Below are 27348 nucleotides of genomic sequence, written 5' to 3'. Positions count from 1 at the left end.
AAGAAATCAAAGGACTTTTATTAAACACTCTCCAGGTGATACACAGACAGGAGTGTGTTGAGAGCCGAGCCCTCAAGCTGCTTTTTCTTGCAATTTACGCAGCACCCATTCCCCACAGAAATTACAAAAACCTCCTCTCTGTCCCAAGTGAAACTGGAAATCCCAGAAGTACAGTGAATCCCTCCACTCATTGCTCCACCTTTAGGCTTCTTCCACCAGTTGAGAGAGGATTTCTGCTCCCTCTGAGGTAATCACAATGGTATGCTCAAACTGCGCTGATCTGAAATGCACATTTAGCAGTTATTAGGGGCAAATACGTCCACCACGTCTGCAAAACTCACCTGATTTTCTGGGTTTTTGGTTGGTTGGTTGGTTTGATTTTAGGTGTTTGTCTGTTTGCTTGTTTGTCAGGTCAGTGCCATGGCTTATGAAAGATCAAAAAATAAAATCAAGCACCTTTTATTGTCTAGAGAAATTGCAGTCCATTTATCCTTCAGAATCTTAAACTCGGGGGATCCCTCCATTATTATTGGCTCTGCAGCAAGAAAAACAAAATATATTCTAAAGTTAGTCGCAGTCCCATGCGGACTGAGAAGCAAACAAGGGGGTGGGGGTTGCTGAGCTGAGACAGCGCAGGCTCTCCTACCGGGCGGGTGGGTCCCCGTCCTCTCGCAACGCTAACTTGTGAACTAAAGAGGAAGGCTAAGTATCAAGGTAGGAAGCTGCCCATTCCTCTTTTGTAAAAGCGGAGGATTTTAATCAAGCTTTAATTAAGACCCCGTGGATAATAACCAAAGCGCCAGCCACACTTAGACACAGCAGATAGTTTTAAATATTTGATTTAAAAAAAAAAAGGCTTAAAATGTTCATTAAGTCAGCAAAACATCAATTTTCTTATTTTCTTCTAATTGCCGCGCCATTTAGCCAGCAGTGAGAAAGAGGGCTCCCCTCACCCCTCACTCCTCCGTGAATGGCGGTTCGCACGTCCAGGCGCCGCAGCCCCTAGCCCAGAGCGGGGCTCAGGCAGGCACCAAGGGACACCGGGGCCACCAGGCAGCTCGTGGGTAAACCGCAGCTTGAGAGGGGACAAGCGCATCCTTCTCCTCCTCCACAGCCCAAGCGTGCCGACAGAATCTCCGCCTTGACAAAAGTACGCCTTTATTTATACGCAACATTTCATTTTCTAAATCTTATCATTTGGAAGGTGTTTCACTCAATTGGTTCCTCAACGCAGTTTTTAAAATTGTATTTTAACCTTCTTCCTAAGAAGGTTACATCCCCCTAACTGCACGGATATTTCTGTATCCCAATAAAGGAATGGCTCGGATCTGGGCTGCCCTGTGTGCGCTTCTTTTAAAGAAAACCATAGCAGAGAGTTACTGACCTATCGTGAACGCCATTCCCTCTTCCATGAGCAACTCACTGTCATTGGCTACAAAAGAAAATAAAACCGCGTTTATGGCTGTCGGGGCTTTCCCCCCCCGCCCCCCTTTCTCTTTCTCTTTCCTTTTAGTAAACACAAGCAGCACTTGGTTTAAATGGGCTTTTGGCTCGCAGGTACCATGTGCGCCCGTCAGTCCCCGCCATGAGCTGGGGCACCGCCAAAAGCAATACCCCTCAGCCGCAGCGGGACTCCCCGACGGTGGCTCCTCCAGGCTGGGTTTGTCGGCTTGGACGTTTCAGCCGGGATTATATTTTACCCCGTGACAAAATTCTTCGCCGAGACGCGGGCGGGATGCGAGGGTACACGGGGAACGGGGCCGCGGCGGCTGCAGCCCGCAGCGGGGTCGAGCTGCCCACGACTCCGTTAACACGAGCGATTTGTCCTCAAAAGTACCCGCGCGAGTCTTAGAAAACGAGTCCGGGGCTGCCCTCCAGCTTCCCAGCGCGGAAAGTCCCTCCGGCACCCCGCCGAGCCCGGCAGCGGGCGCGGGTGGCGGCGGAGGCGGGTCCGGCGCCGCGGCTGCTTACCGTGGTGCCACACCTCGGGGTGCCCGTGGAAATATGACCCGATGCCGTGCCCGATGAAGGAGGGGCAGACCTGGAAGCCACCCTGCTGTGCCACAGAGCTGCGGGGGGCAAAGAAGACACCGTGAGGGAGCGGCCATCGTTGGAGGCCAGCCTCGGTGAGCCACTGTTAGGTTTCAGCGTTAACACATCTGGCATGGAGGCTGGTAGCTCTTGTGCCAGCCCTGCTGTCTAAGCAAGACAGCAGCATGTCGTCTCTGTGCGATGGAGGACAACCTCCACAAGTACAGTGGGAACTCACTTTAACACTGGGCAGCTAAATGGCAGCCACGCTGCGCAGCTGAGGACCCCACAAGCCACCACAGTGCAGGCTCTGCTGAGTCCCCCCATCTGCAGAGCCCATGCTGGGCCGAGTACCCACTGCCTGAAGCAGGTTTTCTGCAGAAGAAGAAGCTCCTGCTGCTGACAGACAGTTGAGAGCCCTATTGCTTCCCTTTTGGAATACTGCAAATCTTCAGTACCAAAATGTATTGAGGTTCCAGCAAAATTGTTCATGTAAATGAACAATGTATTTCTAATGAACCCATCACCACAGTAGCAAAGACTAATAACAAATACGGTGTTTTGTTTCTACCTGTGAGATCTGTCTTGTCCCTCATGGTCTGTCTTGGGGAGGAGCGTCTCTGAGAGCTGCCTGCTGGCTAGGTACCAATCCCTACCCATGTAGGAAAGCAAATTCCCATCCCAATACCTGAAAAACATAGGCCATGGAGATATGCAGGGGGTCACCCCATGTCTGCAGGCTTCACTCGTGGGGCTCTGGCCTTACTCAAGCAGTGGTGGAGGCAGCAGTGTAGGGAGTGACTTGAGGCAGCTCAGCCAGGAGAGCTGCCCATATCCACATCAGAAATGTGCAGAGATTTGAGGATTAGAAGTGACAAGGAAGCTAGTCCTGATCCTGCATATCATCCCCACACTATTTCTAAAATGGAGAGAAGTCTAAATAGTCTGTAATTCCCACACAGTTTAGAATCAAATAGGAGCAAGGCAGGAAGGCATTTAGCCTGAAAAGATTTTGCCTACAACATTAAAAGCTTCATTTGTTTGTTTTAAATCCAGGTAGGCACTTAAAAACTTCAAGTCTGACTGTGTTTACAGCCTAACAAATGCTTTCTCAGAGTTTGACTACAGGTAGTAAAGCAGAAAAGTTAAGAAACTCAAATAAAGGTGTAAGCTCTGACAGAAATTAAAGCGTGTTAAAACCCATGGTGAGGCTCTTATTCAGGTGCAAAGTGGCCTCAGTTTGCTATATGAAGTAATCCCTTTGCACACCAGGCTTCACAGACCCTGCAGTGCTGGCTCCAGAGCTGGTGGGTCACCATCCCAGAATTTAATGCCACTGCAATTGACAGACACGGTGCTTTACCACAGCAAAACAGCAATGAGAGAGTTGAGTCAGGGCAATGGTTAATAATACTGCAGTGTTCAGACCTTAAGAGTACATTTTAAAAGGATTTGTGTACCAGCTTTTATCAGCCGATTCCCCTGATACAAAGACTCATCACGTTCCTTTCATTAACTCTAGAGAAGAATGGAAATTTCAAGTTTAGCTGCCCTCAAACTCCTAAGCACTGGCAAAGAGAGTTAATAGGGCTAAAAGCTGAGCTTTATTTGCTCGAATTCACAGTCCAGGCTTTTACCTTATACATCATTTATGCAGAAAAAAAATATTAAGGTTTACACAGTGAAACATCCTACTAGAGACGGAAAACACTGTCTCCCTTGCCTTTCTGTCATGTCACCCGTGTCTGATCAGAGACTTGGCCTGCTGGCTATGATGACGCTGAAGAAAGAGGCATGGGGAACAGCGAGGAGTTAGATAGATTACTTGGAAACATACACAAAGCAAAACGGAAGATCTCTGGTGACCAAGCCTGGAGCAATGCAGATAATGATTCCCATATGGGTGAAGCGGTTCTCTGAAGAGAGATGGGAGAAGTCGTCCATGAAACATGTGATAAGCTTTCCTTTCACCTTCTCTGCGAGTCTTCTTGCAAAAGCATAAACAATCCCACTGACTATTCAGCTTTGTAGATGTCCTTATATGACATCCCTGACCATTGAAAGAGCACTGTCATTTTTTTCTGAGATATTACTACAGGATTTTTTCCCTTCCAAAAATCCATCTTCTGTAACAAGGCAGAAAGCTTTTTTTTTTGTTGTTCTGTGCAGCTATTCTTCTGAGCACCATGGCTACATACTCTCCTGCAAGCAGGGGAAACTCTTGTCCCAGCACTCAGCTGCTGCTGAGGAAGGTGGCCGTGGCAGAAGCAGCAGCTGCGTGCTAGGCACCAGGCGCAGGAGCACTGGGGTACACAGAAGGCAGTGTTCAGACAGTATCCTATCCACATGTGATGAAAAAAGTGGTTCTCATGCATTTCAATAGTGAATTCTGATACTTTCTTGCCAAACAGCTTGAAAACAACTCTGTTGGCATCAGTACTTCAGTGGTCCCTGTCTGTGGTCAAAATAGGGGATCTTGATGCTTGCAGGGCTTTGACAGCTGCACCAACAGGCACTCGTGCCCCTCCTTCTTCCCACTTAAAAGCATCTACACACAGAGCTTGGGTATTCTTTACATAAATGTAATGTGGTCAATGAACCTGAAGTGACACATAGAAAACCTATAGAGAAAATAAGCTACAGGTATGAAACTTACTTAAGGTACTTAAGAAGCACCTTATGGGGAACATCATCCCACCACTACTAGCTTTAGAGAGAATATTTTAAAAATACTAGTGAGCTCTTACATCCTTGTGGTGATACAGTAAAACACCCAGCTCTCATAAAACCCTGAAGTTGCTAAACTCAGCTAACCACTTGCAAAGGCAGTCCTGTAAATGTGCATGTTGGCTGTAAATGCTATCAGGGAGGGCTTGAAACAGCACTGAGAAGAGTGAACTGAACTGTTGATCCTGGTCAGACCCTCCAGCCTCCAGGACTCCCAGGCTGTGGAATCTGATTTAAAAAATGAAGATGCCATGGAGTGGAGCATTTTTTGCACAAGTTTGCTATTTGCTGCTGACAACAGCTCAACATTTTGGTCTCCCCATCTCATTGCACAGCTCAGGATCTGTCAGCAGTGGCCTTTCTTTCCAGCCTTCCCTGGAAGGCAACCTTACAAGACTGCAGCCCCAGCTCCATGAGCTGCTTCTCACAGACAGGCAGCATTAAGACCAGATGGCCAGAGGAGTCCTGACTGCAAGTAGGAGAGCAGTGAAGGCAGGAGACAGGAGTGGCATGGCCAAGCTGGTCTGCCTGGCACCCACTGTGGGAAAGGAGAGCTGCAGTGCCGGATGGATATGCCAGTCTGGCAGTTCCCTGGGGCCAATCACTGCCAGAGCGATGGCTAGGGCAGCACAGTCACACCACACTGACAGCACTAAGGGGGAAAAAAAGAGTTCTTCAGAATAATCGTTGTTAAAAATATCCATCGACCACATTTTTCATCACACGTTTTATTCTTTGAGCCATGTTGCATGCTTGGGCAGAGGTGAATTGGGCAGGATTAAAAGCATAATCATTTAATGAGCTCAGTACTTGATTTTATGTTTTGCTGCCATGTGTTCCAGCCCAGTGGCTGCAAAGTCAAGAGTACCTACAGTGCTGCTCCTCTTTTGCTGATAGCAAAGGGAGGCAAAGTGTCTGTTGCTCGCATGGAGTGGCAGCAGCCAAGCTGGTAAACGAACATAACTGAGGGCCAAGCTGTCCACCTAAACCCACAGGAAGAGCCTCTCATACGGTGGCATGATGCTTCTGAGAGTGGGTAGAAACAGGGGAGCTGGGTGTCAGTTCCTTCCTGAGCTTCCTCTTCCCACAATGCCAGACAATAGCAAATTCTCCAGGAGGAGGGATGAATGTAGAGACATGCATTGCCCTCCTGCCAGCAGCTCAATAGGGAAATTGCCACAAGGCAGCAACAGGCAGGACTGACTCTCTAAAAAGGTCTCCCTGGTACTCCCCTCAAAGGAGTTCTTGGATCATAAATCTCCACTGATAAGATGCTGAAAACCAGGTCGAAAGAATTTCCTCAGGAGTCTGTCTCTGTGCAGATAGCCATTAGGACCATCTATGGGATAACAGTCATCCCAGCTATAGAGGAAAAACCATCCATTCAGTCTTAGTCTTGTGGGGAACACCACCCCCTACTCCCACTTAGTTTGTTTGTTTTTACAAATTTTGCCACTTTTTTCCTCAACGCATATCTGACTCAGTATTCTAAGCCCTCACTGAAGAGAGAAAGTGAAACAAATCTCAGCATTGATAGCAACTGCTTCTCTGGGCTCTCTCTGGTGGCACAAGGGTAGAATTTGGCTGATCAGACAAGATGGCACAGGCTGCTTTGCTACCCAGGCTGAGAAAAGCACTGAACTGATTCCCAGCTAGGGATACTTCTCCCGCAGTGCCACTCTCTCCCCCCAGGGATGGAACTTTATCAGCAGTCTTGCAGAGCAGCATGACAGGAATGGCCCAAGTACCCAAACAAATCTATCTTACACTCCTGGGCAGTAAACACACTGAAAGAGAGAACAGACCTATGATAATTATTCTCTTACCTAAAGATCCAAATGAATAATATATATTTCTTAAAATTAGAAGTAATAATGTTTTCCTTAGATATACTGTTAGCAAAATGTCCACTGAATGGCCTAAATGATATTTGCTCATGATAAAATATCTATTTTGAATAGTACCATATTATCTAATTTGACAAATTACAAAATTCCACTGGGGAAATCTTGAAGTATTTTTTCTCTTAAATAGTAATCCCAGACTGAGGGAATGCACAAGTTCAGGGATTCCCTATAATGACAATAAATGTTGAGGTACAATTAGTAATATTTCTGAAAGCCGACAATTGTTTTTTGAAAGAAAGGTACATTTTAGTTTCAAACTGGAACATAAATTACTGTATTTTTCTTATAATAGTGCTGAACTTTTATTTGAGGTTCTCTGTTTCTGAAAGCAGACATGATGGATTGAAATAAAAGATAATTTATTGCAATGCTTACTTTCAAGTGCAGAGAGAAGCAGTGTAATTGTAATTTACAGTAGCTGTCAAGGAAAATCTATCACAGATGACATTAAAATGACTTATTTTGCCTGAGCCACTTATTGTTTAAATGTGCATAATCTGATAGAAACAGATTTTTTAAAAAATCTGCTTTGTATTGTTCTAAATTAATATCAAAACATATACTTATGAGTTAAACATTTTAAACCATTTATTAATACTTTCATCACTACTGTTTTTTCCTAGGAGTTAGAAATGGGTTTATTTAACAGTATCACATTTACGGTTTTTAGCTCTCTCCACTCACAACACTTCCACATCCCTAAACTCAGTGTCTAAAAAGTGGATTTCAAACTAGGTTTCCGTCTGAGAGAAGTGTCAGAAATGGTAGAAGAAAATGGAACACAGGGCCCGATTCTGTTTCTACTGGAGCTGACTGACAGTTTTGCCACCACCTTCAATAAGAACAGGTTAGAAAATATTCCCATCTTTTTAAGCACAGTAACTCTCAAAACCATGCGATCTTTTATTTGCGACTTGTAGCTGACAGGAAAAGGAACCGCTATCCATGAAATACACCCAGTGTTAGCTATTGAGCTTCTTTAGCAAACACTATAGCAAACACTAATCACTAGTGATTGCAAACTTACCTCTGCAATACAATTACTCTCCAAACTATTGTAGGAAGGAAATATTCTGACTGACTGTGTGTAAGATACATTCTACATATCACTTGAACACCATCACAGAAATACTGATGAAATGCATATTTCCTTTCTGATGGGCCTAAATGTGTTCAGCTTGTTGGTGCTTGTTCTCGGGCACTCAGGATATCTAACTCTCCCGAAACCCAGGGTTTTCATGTGTGTATTATGTATGTTTGTCTGCATGCAAATGTTGAACGACGAATAACCAGAAACACAGAGCTTCACCAAGCCGAGGTGATCTTTCAGCAGAGGCAGTGTTAAAGTAGTTCTAAATAAATCAGCACATTCAAATCGTCAACACGATAAAATCTTCAGGAATAAAGTTAATGACCTGCTATTTCATACGCAGTTTTGAACAGCTACTAGCTTTCATTAATCTGCTTTTCAAAGAGGGCGCTGACTATATATTTACACTTTGCAAGTAAACTGACCTCCGTACCAACACAGCAAAAATCCAATGTCACATTCAATCCTCTTCTTCTTCTGCTTCTTACTTTTTTGTGTTGTTTTTTTTTTTTTTTTTAATACAGCTAGAATTAATGTAGTGAATCTGTAATGAAATGCATTATCCTGCATGGAGACTTATCAGATTTTCCAATTGAATGCCATGCTTTGCTAGCACTAGCTGGAGTTCACCTGCATGTTGGTGTGGCGTGTGGCTCTTTTTTGTAAAGAGTTAAGTTGAACACAAAAAAAGGGAACAAAGGTCAGCACCCAGCCGCCACTTGAATGTGAGATTTTTCTTTTTATTCCCCTTGATGTATACTAGGCTCTGTGTTATTAGTCTTAATGATGGAAAATTGTAGTGTTGATACAAATCTTTTTTTCAAAGTAGTAGGCGGGAGCTCCATTTGTTAGTAAGTTTTTTTGTGACTAAAAGCCACGGACAGTACATTTATGTAGCAGTAAAAGGCCTAGATGCTCTTTCCATAGCAGAGCTAATTATTCCTACTGTGACCTTACTGATCTACCCTGTTCCTAGTACATCTCATCTGCACGCCTGTTCCTCTGTGTAGATGGTGTCAGAGAATATGAAAAACCCTATAATGAAACCATTTTCATGATGGAGAAAGGCTACTGGAGTTGCACTTGCTACAAAGAGGCTCAATTATATGAGTAATTGTGATAATTTTCTACATTCATAGCCTTCAATGGGGAAAAAAGAATGAGAGCCACAAAGGAAAATTACTTTAACAAGAAAGTACAGAGAGTAAAAATGGAAGAAGAGACAAAAAGGGGGAAAAAAATAACCAGAAAAAAAGTTTAAAAAATAGATCTGGAGGGAGGAATAGCAAGACAGGGAGAACAACAGAAATGCTCAAAAAGCCTATGTGCAGCTGTGTTGCACAATTAAATTGAATTTTTTTTCTGCAGTTGATGAATGTGACTACTGCAAATGTGCCTCTGTAGTTAGCTATCATTTGTTGTTCCGTGACAGGAAAAGGATAATTACCTCTCAGAGAGAATCAAAGGCTGACATGCCCTTTAGACACAGCCATGAATGCAGAGCTCGATAGAATGCTTGAATAAGAATCCAGTGTTCTGTGCCCCCTTCTACTCAAGAATAAATTTTGTTAAAATGCAAGAGCACCACCAGTAAATTTGTTGAACCCTAGGTGTTCAAAAATATGAGGTGCATCTATCGACTCATCCCATTTGCAAAAATAAAACTACATTTTGAATTCACTTCTATTATATTCATGGACAGTAAGATAGTGAGATATGCATTAAATTTCTTTTCCCAGTAGGGGTCTGATTCAACATTTCCTATGAAAGAACAGAAAGACACTATCCTTTTTCTCCAGGCTAGTTAGCCTATAATTTAAAACTGTCAAAAACACAATTTTATACAAAGTCTTCAATAAAAGCTTCTCAGATATAACCCAAAGAGGTTTTACTAAAGTTCGATTCAGACTCTGTTACAATATTTTTAAAGCTATAAATACATCTAACTGATATTTTGCCGTTCTCCTTTTTCCTTAAAGTATTTGAAGATTTACAAAGAAAAAAAAAGCAGCATCCTTTCAAGGTGACTAAGCCTTGCAGCTTTTAAGTAATCAGAATGTATTCAATAGCATGTTGGGACCACTAATAGTCCAGAGAAGTATTGCTTAATGAAATGTATATGATATATGTCTGGGTTTTTTTTTTTTTGACAAACATCTTAAATTAATCCATAGGTACTTTCAAAAAGCTAAGTTGTACTTTTATTCAAAACCACCATCAGAAGAAGAGTCATGACTGCGTTTACATGAAGGCTAGAAAAGATGCAAAATACGGAATAATCTCAAAATGTGAGCTCTTTTTTTCCCTGTGACGTTAGCATGCATTGGTCCTTGTAATATCAGAAGCTCTCAAGTGGAATATTTTTGTACTTGATAAACAAAGAGACTTATTTATTTTGACTAATTCCTTTATAACATTTGTTACTGCTATATCATAAAAACGCTGGTTTCTAACCTTCTTACATTTTTAGACAGATATGGTGGAGTTTCATGCACAAATGAAAAAAAATAAACAAAACCCCACTGCAAATTACCTCTGTTAATTTAAATCTACCTTACACGTATCTTTGATTCTTTCTACAGTTATCTTTGCAGACACTACTGTAATTCACTTAAAAAAAAAATCTCTTACCCAAGGAACAACATTATAGCTTGGCAGTTCACATACTGATATCAGACTGAAATGATGGTTTTGAATCATAAAACATGTCATCAGCTTTATACCAAACCACCAATAACCTTTGTCCCACTTGCCAGCCCTCCCTTTACTTGTCAATATAAGGCTTACCTGATTGTGTTTCCAATTACAGAGAAGGGAGCCCCTGGTCTGCAAGCTGCAATTGCTTCATCTCTACATTTCCTGGCAACCTCCACTAACTTTTGACCAGATTTATCCACATTGCCCACCAAAAAGGTTTCAGAAGTGTCACCATGGTAGCCATTGTAATACACCTAAACATATGCAGAAATGTAAAGACATTTTCTCATTTTGCATCCAGAAACAGATCGTCTCCCTAATTAAATCCATTCTTTCTAGGAACAAGCTATATATTGCAACAGAGAGACCACAGGTAAGCTGTGTTTGTGAGAATGAGACCAGGAAAGTGAAACATTGCAGAGAGATCGAAAAAAAAAGCAGGAAAGATTACAAGGTGCGTAAGCATTGCCAATTAAAAATTCAAGAAAAGCAAAAGTTGTGCATCATTGCCCAGCAGTGCACCAGACGATCACATTGCTCAGCTACAGGGCATGACGCCAACAGGGCTGTGTGTGAGGAGATGGGTGGGGGCTGTGCAAGGGCATGTTAAGGGGGCCTTGGAGGCCATCAGGTGCCTGTGCACCCTGGCCACCTGCTATGAGGCCAAGGACCTGCTGGCTTGCACCCCACAAGAGCAGAGTGTCGCGTGCTGGTACTGTACCCGTACTTCCGCAGCCAGTGTGCCCCAGGGGGGTTCTGAGGTGATGCTGCCCACAGCTGGGGGAGGGGTGTACCCTGCTACCAACACCCAGAGGCAGCCCCACTGAAAGCAGGGGCCAAATCCACACCCAGACCTTACACTTTCTTTTTAATTGGGTTTTTTAAACTATGGTGTTGTATTAATGTTAGTTTTTACTTCTCATTTCTAGACATTAATTTTGAAACAATAAATGCACAATTCTGGCACCACAAATTTTCACGTGCTGGAAACACAGCATAATGTTGAATTAATTATGTATTGGGGTATGGTGTGGGGGTTTTTTTTTTACATTTCATAGGTTTGAAACCTCAGCTCTATAAAAATTCTCTGCTGGGCATGGGAAACCCTGACATGCACTCTGGAACTCTGCAACACGCCATTAAAATGGGGTTTGCAGCTCTGCAGTACAGTAGGCAGACAGATAATTGTAAGATCAAGCAAAATTTCCCTACAGAAAGACAAATTATAATGGTGAGCAGTTTTGATTTTCTACAACAGTAGGCAACTATCCTTCTAGGACTAATAAGTCACCAAGCTCAAAGCACTGAACTTTTGCCACTGGTGAGCTATTTGTGAAAGATAGACTCACATTCTTTCTGGTCGATTCTAAACAAAAAAAAAAAAGAAGTTTTGCTACCAACAGTTTCTCCCAAGGCCAGGTTTGTGTTCGGGCTGAGATGTGAAGAAAATGCAAGCAGCTAAGAGGCAGGGGTGTTTAAAGAAAGGTGAGTGCCAGAAAGGGCCCAATCGTGTTGCCACAACTCTGGCACAGAGCGGCTGCAATCCCCTGCCCTACGCTTTCCTCTGTCAGTCTGGACTGCCACTAAATCATTTTTCCTTATTTTTCTTGTTTGGTTTTTTTTTTAACAGTAATGCCCATTGGGCAGGTTTCAGTCTAGCTAGTTCATATTTCAATCTCTAGCAAGTACAACACTCAAAAACCCAGCATAAAACACCATCATCCTGGGAAAGCAAATACATATTTAAAGCTTTCATAATAACATTTACTGCAGCCCATCAAGTGCAATCACATATTTTTGATGTTAATAAGTTATAACCACAGCAAGTGTAACACATAAATTCCTTAAAAGTCAATGAAAGAATCAAGTTGTAAGAAACATTAACCTGGTGACGGCAGGCTGAAAACTGTACTATGCTGAGGATTCGGTGATGTAAAATGCTACAGTTTCTACACAAAAATACATCCTAAAGGTTACACGACTCAAGTCAATAAAATTTGTATTTAAACTATGAAATTCTACCATCTTAATTGTACAAAAATGGATTTTTTTTCTACAAATAATTTGTACGTAGCATAACCAGAATATTATTTAACCATTTTATAGAATCTACACAATATCTACTTTGATTTTTATTCTGTTCACTTGTGAAACATCCCAGTTTTGCTCATTAAAAGTAAGCTAGAAGATCAGTTAGCAACACTGAAAAGTAGTATTTTTTCCTCAGCTATTTTGGAGCTGAGCAATTATCTAGCATGGCACAGTTCAGCTTTAAGTGATAAAAAACCAGCAATTCCCATCCTTGCAGGAACCTTCACATTCACAGGAATTTCAAGATTTATTTTATCTTATGAGGCTAAACAGAAAATAAATAAAATATGTCTTCAAAACCACCAGTAACATTTAGTCAGACGTTATTTGTAAAGCAGAGTGGACAAGATATGCACATCACAGTAGTATAAAAATGTTTCATTTAGTTTGTCACAGAAAGTATCTGTGATATGAATCTACGTTTTTCATTTTTTAAATCTAAGACATCATTATTATCCTGATAGACAAGCAAACACACAAAACAAGAACCTTAATGAGATACAAAGAAACCAGATGTTCAATCCTTAGCTGTTGCAAACTGATTTAGTCTAATAAAACAGCAAAGCTATATCAGTTCACCAAAGCAAAAATGTAGGCCAAAAATATACTTCAAAAATGATAGATTGCACTGTGTAAACCTGACAGTCAGAGTTCTATGGTTAGAAAGCATGGAGATAGGGAAGAATTTAGGAAAAGTGAAAAACAACCAAACCAAACCAAACCTAACCCAGTTCTGGATCACATGTGAGTATACCATGGGAGAAAGGTCACTGACCCTAATTTTACAAGGAAAAATATTTTAAAAAGCTTGAGTCTCATGCACAGAGGTAGGTCTGCTGGAGATTTCTTCACTTCTGCCAGTATGAAATTTAGGCCCAGGGAAAATACTATCAAGTTACCAAGAGTTTCTTTAATGTTTAAAAAAGCTTGTTTTGATGAGATGTTACTCTGTTGTAAGTGACATTTTACCGCAAAACAATGGTGGGATTCAAAAGACATCTGTGTTCATATTAAAAATAAACATTACTTTGGGAAAGTAAAAACGTGCACAGTAAAAAGAAAAAAGCTTCTGGAAGAGATTAATAATTTTTCTTTTCATAAATTAAATGAGAATTAGGTTTCTAGTTTCCATCATTTCTTGTTCCTAAGAAAATCCAGCCAGTGTTTATTTAAATAGCTGTAATTGACCATTCCCTGGAAATATTAAGTCACAGCTATATCACGTTATTTCTGTTTCTGCGCAAAAGGTTCAGGGCTTTTATACCAGAAATGGAACACAACACTACCTTCGGGGATTTTAATAAATGTAGAGAACACTGCTAGTAAAAGAGTTGCTGTCCAAATAGACTGACATACACAGGCCAATGTAGCCTCTAATGACAGAGTAAGATAATGACAGGCCCCACTCAAAATCAGCAGGAAGAGGAAGATCAATCTTGGCAGAGTGAAGGAAAAATGCTGGCTTTCTTCGTGTTAGCTCATCTCATACATATCTATCTTCAGCTGCTGCCCAGTACTGTGGTGCTCTGCATTAACTACACAGTGGATCAATAACAATTACACCTTCTCAAAAACATGACACATAGCAGGATTGGGTTGACATTTCACTTAGGCCAACATTGATCTCAGTGCATCTGATTCCAGTCCTAAATTCAAGTCAGGCCTGGGTCTAGCTGGAATAAACACACAGTTAAAAACAAAAAAGGAAACCAGCTGCTTGTGCCTTGGCTCAGAAGTAAACAGCACATCCATCTGTGCATCCCCCATCTCCAATCCACTATTCTTCCTGTTGCTACTAGTGATTCTAAAGTTGATCAAAGACTATTTTTTATATGAATTACTCACCGTGACATCAATGTTGATAATATCTCCATCCTGAAGAGGTCGACTGAAACACAAACAGGAAAAAAAAAAAAACAGTGACAGACAGTTCTCAACAAAGGGAATATAAGAATAAACACCTAATGACACATACATAAAAAATCAGGGGGTAGATATTTTTGTGATGGAGGCAGGCAGAGACAAACAGAATAACCATTTTTAATGTTCAGCTCTCATGACTTAGAGAACAACTGGAGCTGAATACAAAATAATGAAAAACAACTACCAGAAAAACATAGCAACACCTGAAAAATCTACCATTATATTTATTCTTTTTCTCTCACTAGGGTTCATATTTTACTTTGTGAATAGCTGAATGTATTGCAAATAAAAAAACCCACCCCACATAAATTGAAATATATTTATTCCTTACCCTATACTTATTTTGCTGGAGGAAAAAAAAAAAAAGACTGTAGTGGGTTTTTCTTTCACACACTAACTCTAAAGGCATTATGCTATTTTTTTTTAAAGTGTCTTGCCAAACAGGATCATATTTTTTTTTCTATTTCACATACATTTCTATACGATCTATCTGCATCATGTGGTAACGAGATATGTATCTGCAATACGTTTTCATATGGCATTTAGTTAAGCTGAAGTACGTTCAATATTAAACATATTTTATTAATTTCAGTTTAACATTTTAATTCCCGTGGTAAAATGTATATTATTGGGGAAATACCTGTCAGGAATACCATGACATACCACGTTGTTTACAGAAGTACAAACAGATTTTGGAAAACCTCCATAGCCCAGAGGTGATGGATAGGCATTCTGTCTGATTATTTCATGATGAACAATGCAATCTATTTCTTCAGTTGTCATGCCAACCTAAAATATCAAACATAACATCCTGTTAAAAAAGCAAAGACAGTTTCTCATATTTACTGAATGTGATTGCAGCCACGCGCTTCAATAAAATCTTGGATGTTTCAAATACACTGCTTTGATACAAAACACTAAACTGTCTGATACACCTTACTGATATATTGGACTTTTTAAAGAGGAAAAGGCTTTAAATAAAGCATGCAGTAGAAACAAGCACTCAAAGGCTCCTAGAAAACCTAAAATACTATCTATTTCCTTTCCGTTCTTTTTTTTCCACATTTGCTTTCTCAAAGACACCAATTTTCCATGGCATCTTGTTTCAGTAGCTGCTATAGAAATATCTGGTTTCAATGCTTTCAGTCCTTTAAAGCACAACATTACTTTCCCTTTTTATTTGTAAAAAAAAGAATAGGATCTGAATTCTTGCAACTGGTCAGTACATTTATCATAATGTATTTGTGCGTTTTATGAAATTATTTTCTGAGTATTCTTTAATTTTAGAAAAGATTCAAATATTTGTCTTCATATCTTGAGGATATTTTCCTTAAAGTTGTCATAGCCTGCATGATCACAATAAACTTACAAATGCTTATCCATCGTTTTTAGAGATCTTCATTTTAATGCTTGACGTTTTCTAGATTCATCTTTTTCTCACAGCTTTATATATTTAAAAAAAGCCTCTCATAAATCGTCTACCTATTTTCTGAGTATCCATGGAGTGGAAAATGCCCATGCTTAAAATAACATTCTTCTCGCTTTTCTTTTGGATTGACTCTGTCTCTGGAATGGTTATAGTTGAAATTTGAAATTTGGTAGAGAAACCTTCCTCATTGAGAATAAGTGCCTTTGAGGGTTCCTCTGCAAATTGATTTTGATTTAAATGAGTTTTGAGCCTTGGAAAATCATACTTTGTACACATACACTACAGTGACCGTAATTTTGGAGAAATTTTTCATAGCATGTGGAATATAGGCAGGCTCTGGTGCAGGAGACATACTTATCCATACACTGAAATATTCAGTGATCACATGCTGCGAATACAGGAGAGTGCACTTGTGCAGTGCTGAGGATAAAACCAGGTCTGCTTGCTCAGCTTGTACTTTGTTCAGCACAAAAAAGTGGTTGGGCAGATGAGGAGGGATGAACCCACTCAAGATGAGGATTTGGGGTTACTATGCCCCTGCTATGCAGTCGCTGCTGCAGCCTCTGTGCTGGGATAGCAGCCACAGTCCCCGTGCACTCTCTGTACTGGATTCTGCAGCCATTGGTTCTGGAGAAATACAGGTTTGTTGCTCCTGCCTTTGCTCATCCACCCATTGTCTTCAGCACATAGACAAACCGAACAGCTCTGTATCAGATTGGATGCTGTCTGCCACTGCCCTGCTCAAGGAATTCTATGTGGATTTGCACACTGGGCAGACAAATCTGTGCTCTCTGCATAGCAAGCTTACTCACTGTGAAAAGTTCTGCTTTTAACAGTATCTGCTTTACTTTTAAAGGAGGTTTTCCTAGCTGGGCAAGTTTGGGGAGGCACCTAATGCAAACCTCATCCCTTATTTTGGATGCAGAAATTTGATGGTATCTAACAAAATACTTCCATGTCATAGATTTTGCTGCTTTATTCCCAATCTTTAATTCAAACCCAGGAAATGCTATATATATAATACCATATTGTATTTTCAAGTCCCACAGGCAGTAAATGGTAATATCAAAACCATCTTCAGCCCAAACTTTGTCTCTCTGCATCCATACATTATAATGCACCTTTGTTATAGTGGGGGATGTTACTTCCATTAGCTAAAGCACGGGCAAGAGATGGTTTGGAGGGCTGCGGGCAAGGTGCGTTCAGCAAGACAACAGAAACAGGTGGAGGGATGGGGCTCTTCAGATAAAACAGGAATGCAGAATTTACCTTATGAGAACAGCCTAAAAGAGCTTGCTTTGTTTAGTCTAGCACACTGAAAGCTGTAATAGCTCTATTACTGGTGAAGGGGACAGGCTCAAGGAAAGGCAGGAAGCTGTTTAAATTAAAGAGCGGTGTTGGCACAAGAACAAATGGGTATAAACTGGCCATGCACAGCATCAGGCTGGAAAGCATAAGACATTCTCTGTCAATGAAGGAGAGTTTTGGAGCATCTTTCCAGTCAGGGTAATCTTGGCCAAACAGTGACTAGCTGGTGCAAAACAGAGCTCACCATCTATCTGCAGCTGACCTGGGCAGAAGTCTCAGCACCGGCAACAGCAAATGCCACCTCCCACCCAGTCCACAGCTCCTGGTCACGTAATTTGTACCTTATACATCTCCTTGTTCCAAAATATTCATTATCTGTGTGCAGTATTTTGCTATTATGTGTGATTTGGCACATACTATGGGTTGCATCATAAGCTACACCATGCTGCATCAATAGGTATTTTACACGACAACAAAGAGTATTAGTGAAAAATTGCTCTCATTCAAGTCCCAGACTGCACTGTGATCCTTCAGAAACATGTATATGCCCTTAACTTTACATAAGTAAGTTTTACTGCACTGAGAAATAGCCGTACATAAAGAAGTTAAACATGCATAAGCCTCCGTAAGATTAAAACTTCAGGTCGTTTTGTTATTGGCTACCCCAGCTCCAGAATTAAACCTCTGGGAAAGTGTGATGATAGCTGAAAGAAACTGATAATTTTTTTACCCTTTTAAGTCTGGTATTGGCATTGGCCTACAGTCCTCATTTATCTCTGAATCTCATAGGTACTAACCCATTTTATCATATCCAGTATGCTATTACATGAAACACCAAAATAAGACTAAAAAAACCCACTCCTTCATCTGCAAAACCTGTCAGTAGGCTCCTCCCAGTACATTTTAACCTGGGAGGCATCCCAAAAAGCATACTGTAGGAACATTTCTGGAAACCATGAGGCTTTATTATCAATGCACTCTAGAAAATTGTAAAGAGTTTGGCAGTTGTTTTTTCCAATAGCAGCTCTACCAGTTGTGATGGACCCTGTAGGACAGCAAGGGGCTGAAGGATGGATGGGAATGGAGGAGGCAGCCTAGCCCTTCAGACTTGCACACATGCAGAGTGGGAAAGCACAACGAATGAGGAAGATGGGCCATGAAATGAAAGGAAAAGAAATGCAGCACGGGCCTTATGAGGAACTCGCATAACTGATTTGTCACAACCCAAACAGAGGAAGATTACAGACAGAGAGATATTACACCTGAGCAACTCACTGTTAAGTTTTTGGACCTACTCCATAGGTCCAAAATACAGAAATAATTAAACAGGCATATCATGGACTAAATCAAAAGCAAATAAATCCCTCTTTTTTCAGGATCTATCTTAAAAGTTGGATGCACGTTAACAGAAAGGGTTTTTTTGTTTGTTTTTTGGTTTTTTTAAAGTAGAAAAAACCCCAATAAGTGAAAGCATAAGACATCAAAGCTCTTCTGGGACTTATGTAACTGTTACCTTTAAGCCCTTTCCAGCCAGAAGCAAGACATGACGGGCCAATCGACAAGCTTGACGAAGCCCTTGAATCTGATCTTCATTCTTAATTTCTATGTCGTTTCCCCAGTCTGGTACAATGCCTGTCGTCACATAGTCTGGCTTCTTTATGTGCTTGGAGAAAAAGGATTGAAAATGAAGATCAGAAAACTGAGCATGACAATGGGATCATTTTCTCGGATACTGCCTCCTGCTTCATGGCAGCTTGCCCTTTCTGTCGTAGTATCGACCTTCCTAAGCCATCAGGGCAAACCCTCAAGGCTGCCTCAGTATTTCTTCCACTGCCCTTTTGAACTTAACATTGCCTGTTAATACTGACTTATACAGTCTCTTAGCCTTCCAGTGCTGAAACCCCAGATACTGCAGCTGACTCCCAGCACAGACAGTCACAAGTTGTGAAAGTGTGAGAAACAGACTTAAAAACTCCTCATTTTCCTTTGCAAAGGAGCACACTTTCTACAGAAGGCATCTAAACACTGGCACTGATTGGACAAACATATAGAATTAGGGTTGAAAATAAAACTGATCAAATACTTAGCTTCTCTTTCAGACAAAACTCCCATTAACTTCCATGAGATTACTTTTTGACTAAGAACCGTAAGACTTAAAATACTTTAATTTACAAGGTTTTACTTATTAATATAGTTCATGTGCTATACCCAAATTTGTCCATCTACAACATTATGCAAGGGTATCTCAATTCATGGTGTCACAAAAAGTGTAAAAGACCTTTTTATTTTTCCCACTCATAAAGTTCTCAGCCCTTGTACAGAGGTGAAATTTCATTTCACATTTAAAAAAATTCACAACAATTCAATGATATGTATATAAACACCACAAACTAACAACAACTCTTGCAGAAAGATGGAAATACATTTTTTTCTAGGAGGGTCCTGGGTTGTTTCACTGGCTGGGGAAGAGTTCCTTTACCCAGCACGGCCAGGCTCATTCTCTGCTACCTTGGCCACAGTGCAAGTTTTGCACTGACTTCATAAGTTGGCAGGCAGAAAACAAAGTGGGCACTCGGGCTGTACACAACAAGACCATACAACAACAGGGTGTAGGAGTAAAGAAGACTGGGGCAACCAATTAGCTCTATCAAGGTTTTAAATACAAACACTATTGTTCCTCCTGTGGGTACTTAATTTCTACTCTGATAAAAAGTCAAATGATCTTTAGTGAACTTAGGACAACAGGATTTCAGATTTATATTTTGTTCAAATTAATTGCACATCAACCCTAACAACATACTATTGCAGAAGTGTGGGACTTAATTTAGAAAAAAACACCATAATTTGCTGGATTAGCAACTCCATACACAGCAGCATCCTTGCTTTCCTCTTGGAGGGCACTTACCTAGTAACTGCTAGGACCTGACTCCGCTGACCTGTAAGATCTCTTATAGGTGAAGCCCAGAGCAGTGTACATACAAATGTTTATGTATACAGTTTCCACCAACATCTTGAAAAAAACCAAGTAATTCCAATGTGATTTTTGGCATACTTTGTATAAAGCAAGAACTTTGCCCTCAAGTTTTCAGAGTTGAAGAAATGGACTGATTTTTAGATAATCTGAAACTCTGATCTGTGAAGACAATTTTTCAGTGTGACAATATATTTCTCCCTCTTTATCCTAAAAGAAGCATCTAAATACAGGAAAAAAAAGGTTTGTAAGTTCTACAGTTTTTAACTTTTGAAAATGTATAAAGCATGTAACCCTACGTTCTCCTTGCACAAAGAGCTTCTGCACCCTCTCAACAGGGTGTAAGAGCCCTGCATCCAGCATCCTCATCTGCTCTCCTATCTAAAAACTCTTTAGCATTTCTGGTCCATGGAAATACTCTATATTTTGCATAAGAAATCTACAATAAAATGACAAATAATTTTTTTTTCTGACACGCATCTTGAAAAGCACTGTTTAGAAAGGGTACTTCGGTTTTCTTTTGCTTAAAGGAAAGATACTAACTAGTTAATTTGTATAGTGTAATTAAAGAAAAAAACAAAGGAAACCAGAAGTGGAACATATGCTAAAATTGCATGAAAAAGTTCCTTCTGTCTCTAAAGCAAATGAAAGTGTATGGTGTGAGAAAAAGAACCAAAGACACTCAGGCACAGTAAAAAAAAGGAGTTTAGAACATGCAGTGGGATTGCAGGTCAGCTACCAGCAAGTATTGTACATTCTCTTCCTAAATCTGACAAAAACAATTAACAAAACCTTCACCAAAATATAAACATTTTCATTACTAGCTTGCTAGAGATTTATACAGAAAAGGACTCAGATGATCACGAATGATTCCTACTGACTTTTGGTAGAACTGTCTATAATTGTCAAAAAAGATAATCTGGACACAGAAGTGTTGTGTTGACAGCTGATTCTAATATTCCACGTTTATACTACAATAACTGAACAAGTCCCAGTTTTAAACTCCCCAATAACTAGATACGCCACTGTGTTTAACATGGTAGGCAGCTGAAAACTTCTCTCACCGGTGCTCCTATTTCAAATACTAGACCAAGCAACAGGACGATGATCCAAACCCCCAGCTGTCAGAAAATGAATACACTTGATCGCACCTGCAGTCAAACTCTATATTGACTGAAGAACAGATTAGATAATAGAAATTGCAGTACCTTAGGAACTGGGTGAGCCGGAGAAACAGTGGCTGGCCAAACTATACTATAAGCAGTATTTCTTTGTCCATGAAAAAAGAAGCATCTTCGCTGTTGATTGCTTGACTGCCTGTGGAGGTAGATACGATTGCATGAAGAAAAGATTGTGTGGCAGCCAGTCATGGAACCTGTTAACAGACAAGTTAAAAATGGTTAACATTTTTATCTACTACCACATTAAAAAATGAAAAATATGCAAAAAGTAGGGTTTCACATAAAATAAACCACAGAACTCGTGGTAGTCAAGGGTAGTTCAAACTGTTCAAATATTGGACTGTTAAAGAAAACATTAATAGCAAGAAGCAGTGAGAACACCAGACAATACTTCAAAGCTTTATAAAATAACAGCTCTGTTTTTTGGTTCGATGCATTAAAAAGTAGCATGGGTAAATTTCCCAAAGTTTACAGCCAGGAGCAATGCTGCTGGTCCCTTGCATGGATAGAGGCTGCACTGTTCATGGCTTGGTAAAATGGTGAATAAGGGGCAACGGCAAGAAAAAAAATATTTAATGTTGGTTTCAGATAATATTTTCAGCTGCATTTTTTCAGAATTGGTCACAGACTTGAGCATAACCAAGTTAATGTTGCCCTTGTCATTTACGCCAAGACTCAAGGAATAGGGTTCAATTTCTCCTGCTGAGCAGGGCAATAGAACAAATATCAAGAGATATCTTTAATCTTGGTCAAAGGCAACTGAAGGAATTAAAACTTGTAGTTGACTTGTAATATTTGAATCAGGTTTCCATTTAATTCACATGGGAATTTGAGATGACAATTCATCATGGTATTCATTGCTCAGACTTAGTTGTCAGCTATTGACACATTTTGCCCCCCTCAGAAAGGATTAAAAAAAGACAAGGGCATTGAGGCTGAAAGGTTGACAGAGATATCAAACCCAAAATAAATCACCGCAAAAGATGATGCTAGCATCAAACCTGGGAAATATACTACATTCAGAAGAATTACTGACACTGCACAATTAAACTACAATTACACACAGCGCATACTTCTATTACTCAAATATTCCACAATCTAAACACAGACTGTTGTTTTGAAACATAAGTTTCACATAATAGTTAATCTGCTTCTGAAAAATGTCATATATATACAAATGCAAGAGCAATCTTTTGTGGCAAGTAACCAGTACAAGCAAATACTCTTTATCAAAAAGGAAGTGTTTTCATATAAAGAAAAGTAAGTAAACATTTTAATATCACAGACGCTAAGAAATTAATCTGCTGCATATTTTGTAACTACATAAAATGGAATTTTTATTTTTAAGTAGAGTTTCTTCCATATCTTGTATACTTTTATTTTACCCTTCCTTCCTTCCTTCCTTCCTTCCTTCCTTCCTTCCTTCCTTCCTTCCTTCCTTCCTTCCTTCCTTCCTTCCTTCCTTCCTTCCTTCCCTTTCCTTCCCTTTCTTTTCCTTTCCTTTGGATACATTTATCATGTCCAGATGTAGAAACTATTCTTCCACATGCACACTCTGCTTCAAAGACCACCCTTTTACTGAATTACAAGATGTACAGGAGAATTGAGTTATGCACCTTTTTTGGAGCTCCAAACTCAGGAATGGATGAAATAGTTGCATGGTGTTCACTTTAGTAGTGTTCCTGACTATCCTGTTGCACACCGATCAGTTAGTTACCAACATTGGAAAAGTTGTAGCAACTTTTACTGAATGCAAGCAAATTTTTACTGTTTTTCTTTAAATATTGATAAGTAACAAAGCAGATTTGGAGAGTGAGGCTCAGATCAAGCTCTCAGTAAAACCTCTGTACTGCAATGGAAGAGACAGAGAGTCTTCATGGAAGTGGAGCTGCCCGATTAACAGAGGGATGGATTAGCTTTGTGGTGTTTTAATTATGATTTGATCAACAACATCATCTACTGCTTTCTTTGTTTCCTTCACAAGAAAAAAATCGTTGCCCAAAAAAAAAAAAAAAAGATATATCTGGACCATCTATCCAACATCTAAGTGCATCCAAAGAGTCCAAAATATCCTACAAACTCCCTGGCTGGTTTGCATCGATTTCTGGAAACTGGAAGCACGGGATCTGCTTGAGGCAGTAACTTTTGGTGTGTCAGAAGTAGCAATCAGTCTGCCAGTGCAAGCTAAGGCAACTTTTACAGAGTGAAGTGAATGTTCCTTATTCTTTCCACAGCTGAAGGTATTATAAACATATTGAAAACCCACACTCACTGATACAGTCAGCTGAAGTCCACCTGCACATAAATATGTGAACGTGTATTTCAAATGGTCTCCTTGATGCATGGCATGCTGTCTGGGCACCTTGTCTGCTATGTACAAGTTTAACTGAGGAAGAAAGGGTGCAAGTATGCTTGTAAATTGTCCAACAAACTCAAAATGTCCCAAAGGCACACACTGAAATACACTAAACCAGTTTGTGTTCATGGGTGCATGCCTATTGACTATCCCACATTCAGAAGGGATATCTTTTTATTTGAAATAATTTTTTTTACCTTTATTCTCCTAAAGATACAGTGTGTTGTCACAAGATAACAGGATAATAAGGTACTGTAATCTGTTGTTATTCTACTAACTACTCATTATAAACCAGACACACACAAAAACATCTACTACTTGAACAGGTGAAATACGACAACCAAATAAATAACATCATAGTATAATATGGCTCCTAAAACACATCAGAAGAATTATAAACACAGGACAGCTAAACCTTTATTTGAAATATAAAAAATTGCAGCGGAAAACATCCTCCTATGAAGTAAAACTAAAATGAAATAAAATGGCATTAAAATATAATGAAGTTACTGTTTTATAATGAAAATCTGGATTCTATCCACACACTTCCTTCCTTAAGAAGGCCTTCCTAATGCCTCCAAAGCTCCTTTTTTTTAAGCTCCCATATTCACAGCTAATTCGATATAGCAACATCATCAATCACTGGAGACAGGAACAACTGGTTGTATTCTCCAAGTCTGGCTCAGATACTCCCTCCTCCCCATCCCTTACACCTATCAAAGCTTTTCTCAGTGCCTTATTTCTTTCTGCAACACTGGTGCTCAAGCACATAATTTTTGTTAAGCTTTCTGTATATATTAATTATTGTAAGATAATTCATAAATGCAGGATCTATGCAGCTTCGAGCAAAAACTGCAGCCATTGGAGAGAGCCCAGTTTGAAGCCGGTTAGCCTGGTAACACACCAGCACAGCCAGGATATAAAGTTGACCCTTTACATATTTCTTCTCTCTCACAACAAGGCTACGTCACTTGCCACAAGTATTTACTGCTGAAATAAGGAGAATTATTACCACTGTTACTGAATCACATCAGCAGATATTATGTACCAAGCACAGAAAATTACAGAGAACTACTCCTCTGACTCAACAGTGACTCACACTGTGCAATCTGTATGCACCCCTGTCCTGCTGGAGCTGTTGGATTCCTCAGCATACCTTCCAGACCTTAATTTGTATTAATAATATAAATATGCTCTGTGAGCTTCTGTAAATTACCAGATGAATTTATCTTCTGTGGAAATTACATTTTCTTTTTCTTTTAAATGAGTCAACCAAAGGGATTGAATACAGAATTCAAGTATGATGATGGGTGGGAGCATTTTAAGTGACTGATTTTGCAGCACAATGTGCCCTATATTTATTAGCCTTTTACTCTAGGTCTGTTTTAATTGTTATCTGTTCATGCATGCTACACTATATAATGAAATGCTCCCATTTCAGTCACAGAGTAGAGAGTTTTTTATGTGTATCTCTATTAATGACCCTTAATTAAGTTGATTTTAGTAATTTAAATGTGATTTTCCTCTGGTCAAGAAGTATTTTTAAAGGGAGATGTTGGAAATGAACTCTCACATAAGCGCTTTTCTAATGCCTCCTGCTTAACAGTTACAGCAATTTCCCAGCTATGTTTTCAATGAATGAGGTGTGGGGTTGCCATGCAAAAAAACCTGCTCATCTTCATGATTCATCAAATGTGATTGCTACCAACTTTTTTTTTTTGGTGTGTATTTATTTATCAAAGACTTCAAATTTCCAAGCAATTAGCAAAAACGCTACCAAAGCATAAACTTTGTGACAGTTCTAAGCTAAAATAAATACAAAGGTATATCTTAAAAGAGTCAAGAAATAAAATTAACAGATTCTAAAATAATTTAGTCCTAGTATCAACAGAAGCAGAGTACCAAAATTACTTAGGATCACAAAAACTGCATCCAACTCATTTAGGAAATAAAATCAACTTGCTCTTGATAAAGTAAATCTGGCTTAATGTACATAAGCAATTAACAACATTGTTCTGATAACTCTTTTCAAGATTTGGGATTTTTTTGTTAAAAGAAAAACAACAGAAAAAGAATGACTGTGGAGATTTTCTTAATATATACACATTTGTGAGTAAAACACTACAGATCTTTAATTTGGCTTGTCAGGTCATTCTAATACTACATCGTAAGTTTGCTTCTTGTGCAAATGTTCATTTTGCTGAAACTTCAGAAGAATAAGGTTTAAAGTGATGTATTAAAAATCATTATGGGTAATGATGTGGAAATCAAACAATGCAACTAGAAAGGAATATATAGTTTTTCACTGTTAAAAAAAAAGTTCCCATTTTTCAACCTGAAATAATAGCTGTGATTTGAGAGATCTTAACTTGTAATTCTAACTGTCTAATAAAACACTGACTTTGCAATCCCCGTGTTGCAAAGGCACATCCGAGCTTCAAAAATAGGATGGGAAAGATTAAAGGTTCTCTCCAACTCTGTGTAACCTGTGTAGCAGAAGAGCAGCTCACATTTCACAGGCAATAACCTGTGCATTTGCTAAAAGAAAAAAAGAGAAAAAAAAAAAAAGAGTGGGGTGGGGGGAAGAACAACATAGGGAAATGCCTCAGGCAGAAGTTGAAACTGATTGGGCAAAGTAGAAGGACAAGAGCCCCTGAAATTAAACAAAAGCAAATTCATTCTGTTGACAGATGTTGATTACATCAAAGCCAAGAAAGAACTTTTTTTTCTGTCTTTTTTTTTCTTTTTTTGCAACTAATAGCTCTGTGTTTTCTATACATTAAGGATATAACATATCTTAATCAACATAACCCAACACATAATAATTTTTAAAGTTGGTAAAAGTATATTGTAACGAGGTCTTAACGACAGGCTTCTCCAAACAAGAGTGTATTCACATGGTCATGTCTGCATACCCGTGCTGGTCACGCCATCATCAGCCCCTTACTTCCAGGGGTTAACTGCTCTGGCAGCCAAATAAAATACAGAGAGAGCTGTGTAATTATGGAGACAGTCAAAGGGCAGACTCTATTTTGAAATCTATTTGCACAGACAAGGTCTTCCAATTTCGCTTACAGGAAACAAGCTGGTAAAGGGGGTCTCCTCCTCTCCAGATGCTTTCCACACGTTTTTCCCACATCAGGAAATCATGGACACGGACACCATGCAGCACTGTTTCCTGGACTGCAGGACTATGTCATTACAAGGAGAAGAGCAAGTCCATGCTTGTGAGAAATATTTCCTCCTAATTGCCTGTATTAGGGGAAAGCAAAGCCCACAAGGACTACTGAAAATGTGACTAGCAGCAATTTGTAAACAGGATGCAGCCACAGCTGTCATGATGGAACTGCAAAAGGGGAAAATAGGAATGAAAGGGTAAAAACACTGTGTTTTTAATACTCTGGTTGGGGAAACGAAGTCTTCACCAAGAGAGCTGTGGCTTCAGTTATAACAGCAACACACTGGTGAAAACCTCAAAACCAGCATGCTTATGACTGTATCCTGATAAACCGAAACACAGGCCAGTATCTTGCTAACATTGTATTCCAATTGGTGTTGTTTTATTTAATTATTGAAATTAATGACAGCAGTTGTTTAGTTAATAAAGGCATTAACAGAATTGCTGTTCTCATTACTC

The 27348-nt window shown here is 39.7% G+C and overlaps 1 protein-coding gene across 1 annotated transcript in view; it reads right to left on the bottom strand.

The window, feature by feature from the left end:
* METAP1D (methionyl aminopeptidase type 1D, mitochondrial) overlaps positions 1–27348 on the bottom strand; it is a 52284-nt gene continuing 24936 nt past the window's right edge. The window contains exons 2-10 of the mRNA XM_062004892.1: positions 21383–21549; positions 18717–18866; positions 15107–15255; positions 14389–14431; positions 10543–10706; positions 1972–2069; positions 1385–1432; positions 457–535; positions 1–280 (exon numbers count right to left, since the gene is read on the bottom strand). Of these exons, the coding sequence (XP_061860876.1) occupies positions 202–280; positions 457–535; positions 1385–1432; positions 1972–2069; positions 10543–10706; positions 14389–14431; positions 15107–15255; positions 18717–18866; positions 21383–21549 (977 nt within the window). The 3' untranslated portion in view covers positions 1–201. The remainder of the gene's footprint in view (positions 281–456; positions 536–1384; positions 1433–1971; positions 2070–10542; positions 10707–14388; positions 14432–15106; positions 15256–18716; positions 18867–21382; positions 21550–27348) is intronic.

This window comes from Colius striatus, chromosome 11, assembly GCF_028858725.1.
Source record: "Colius striatus isolate bColStr4 chromosome 11, bColStr4.1.hap1, whole genome shotgun sequence".
Lineage (NCBI taxonomy): Eukaryota > Metazoa > Chordata > Aves > Coliiformes > Coliidae > Colius > Colius striatus.
The sequence above is the reverse complement of the archived record's forward strand: the minus strand, read 5'-3'. Positions and strand labels throughout refer to the sequence as shown.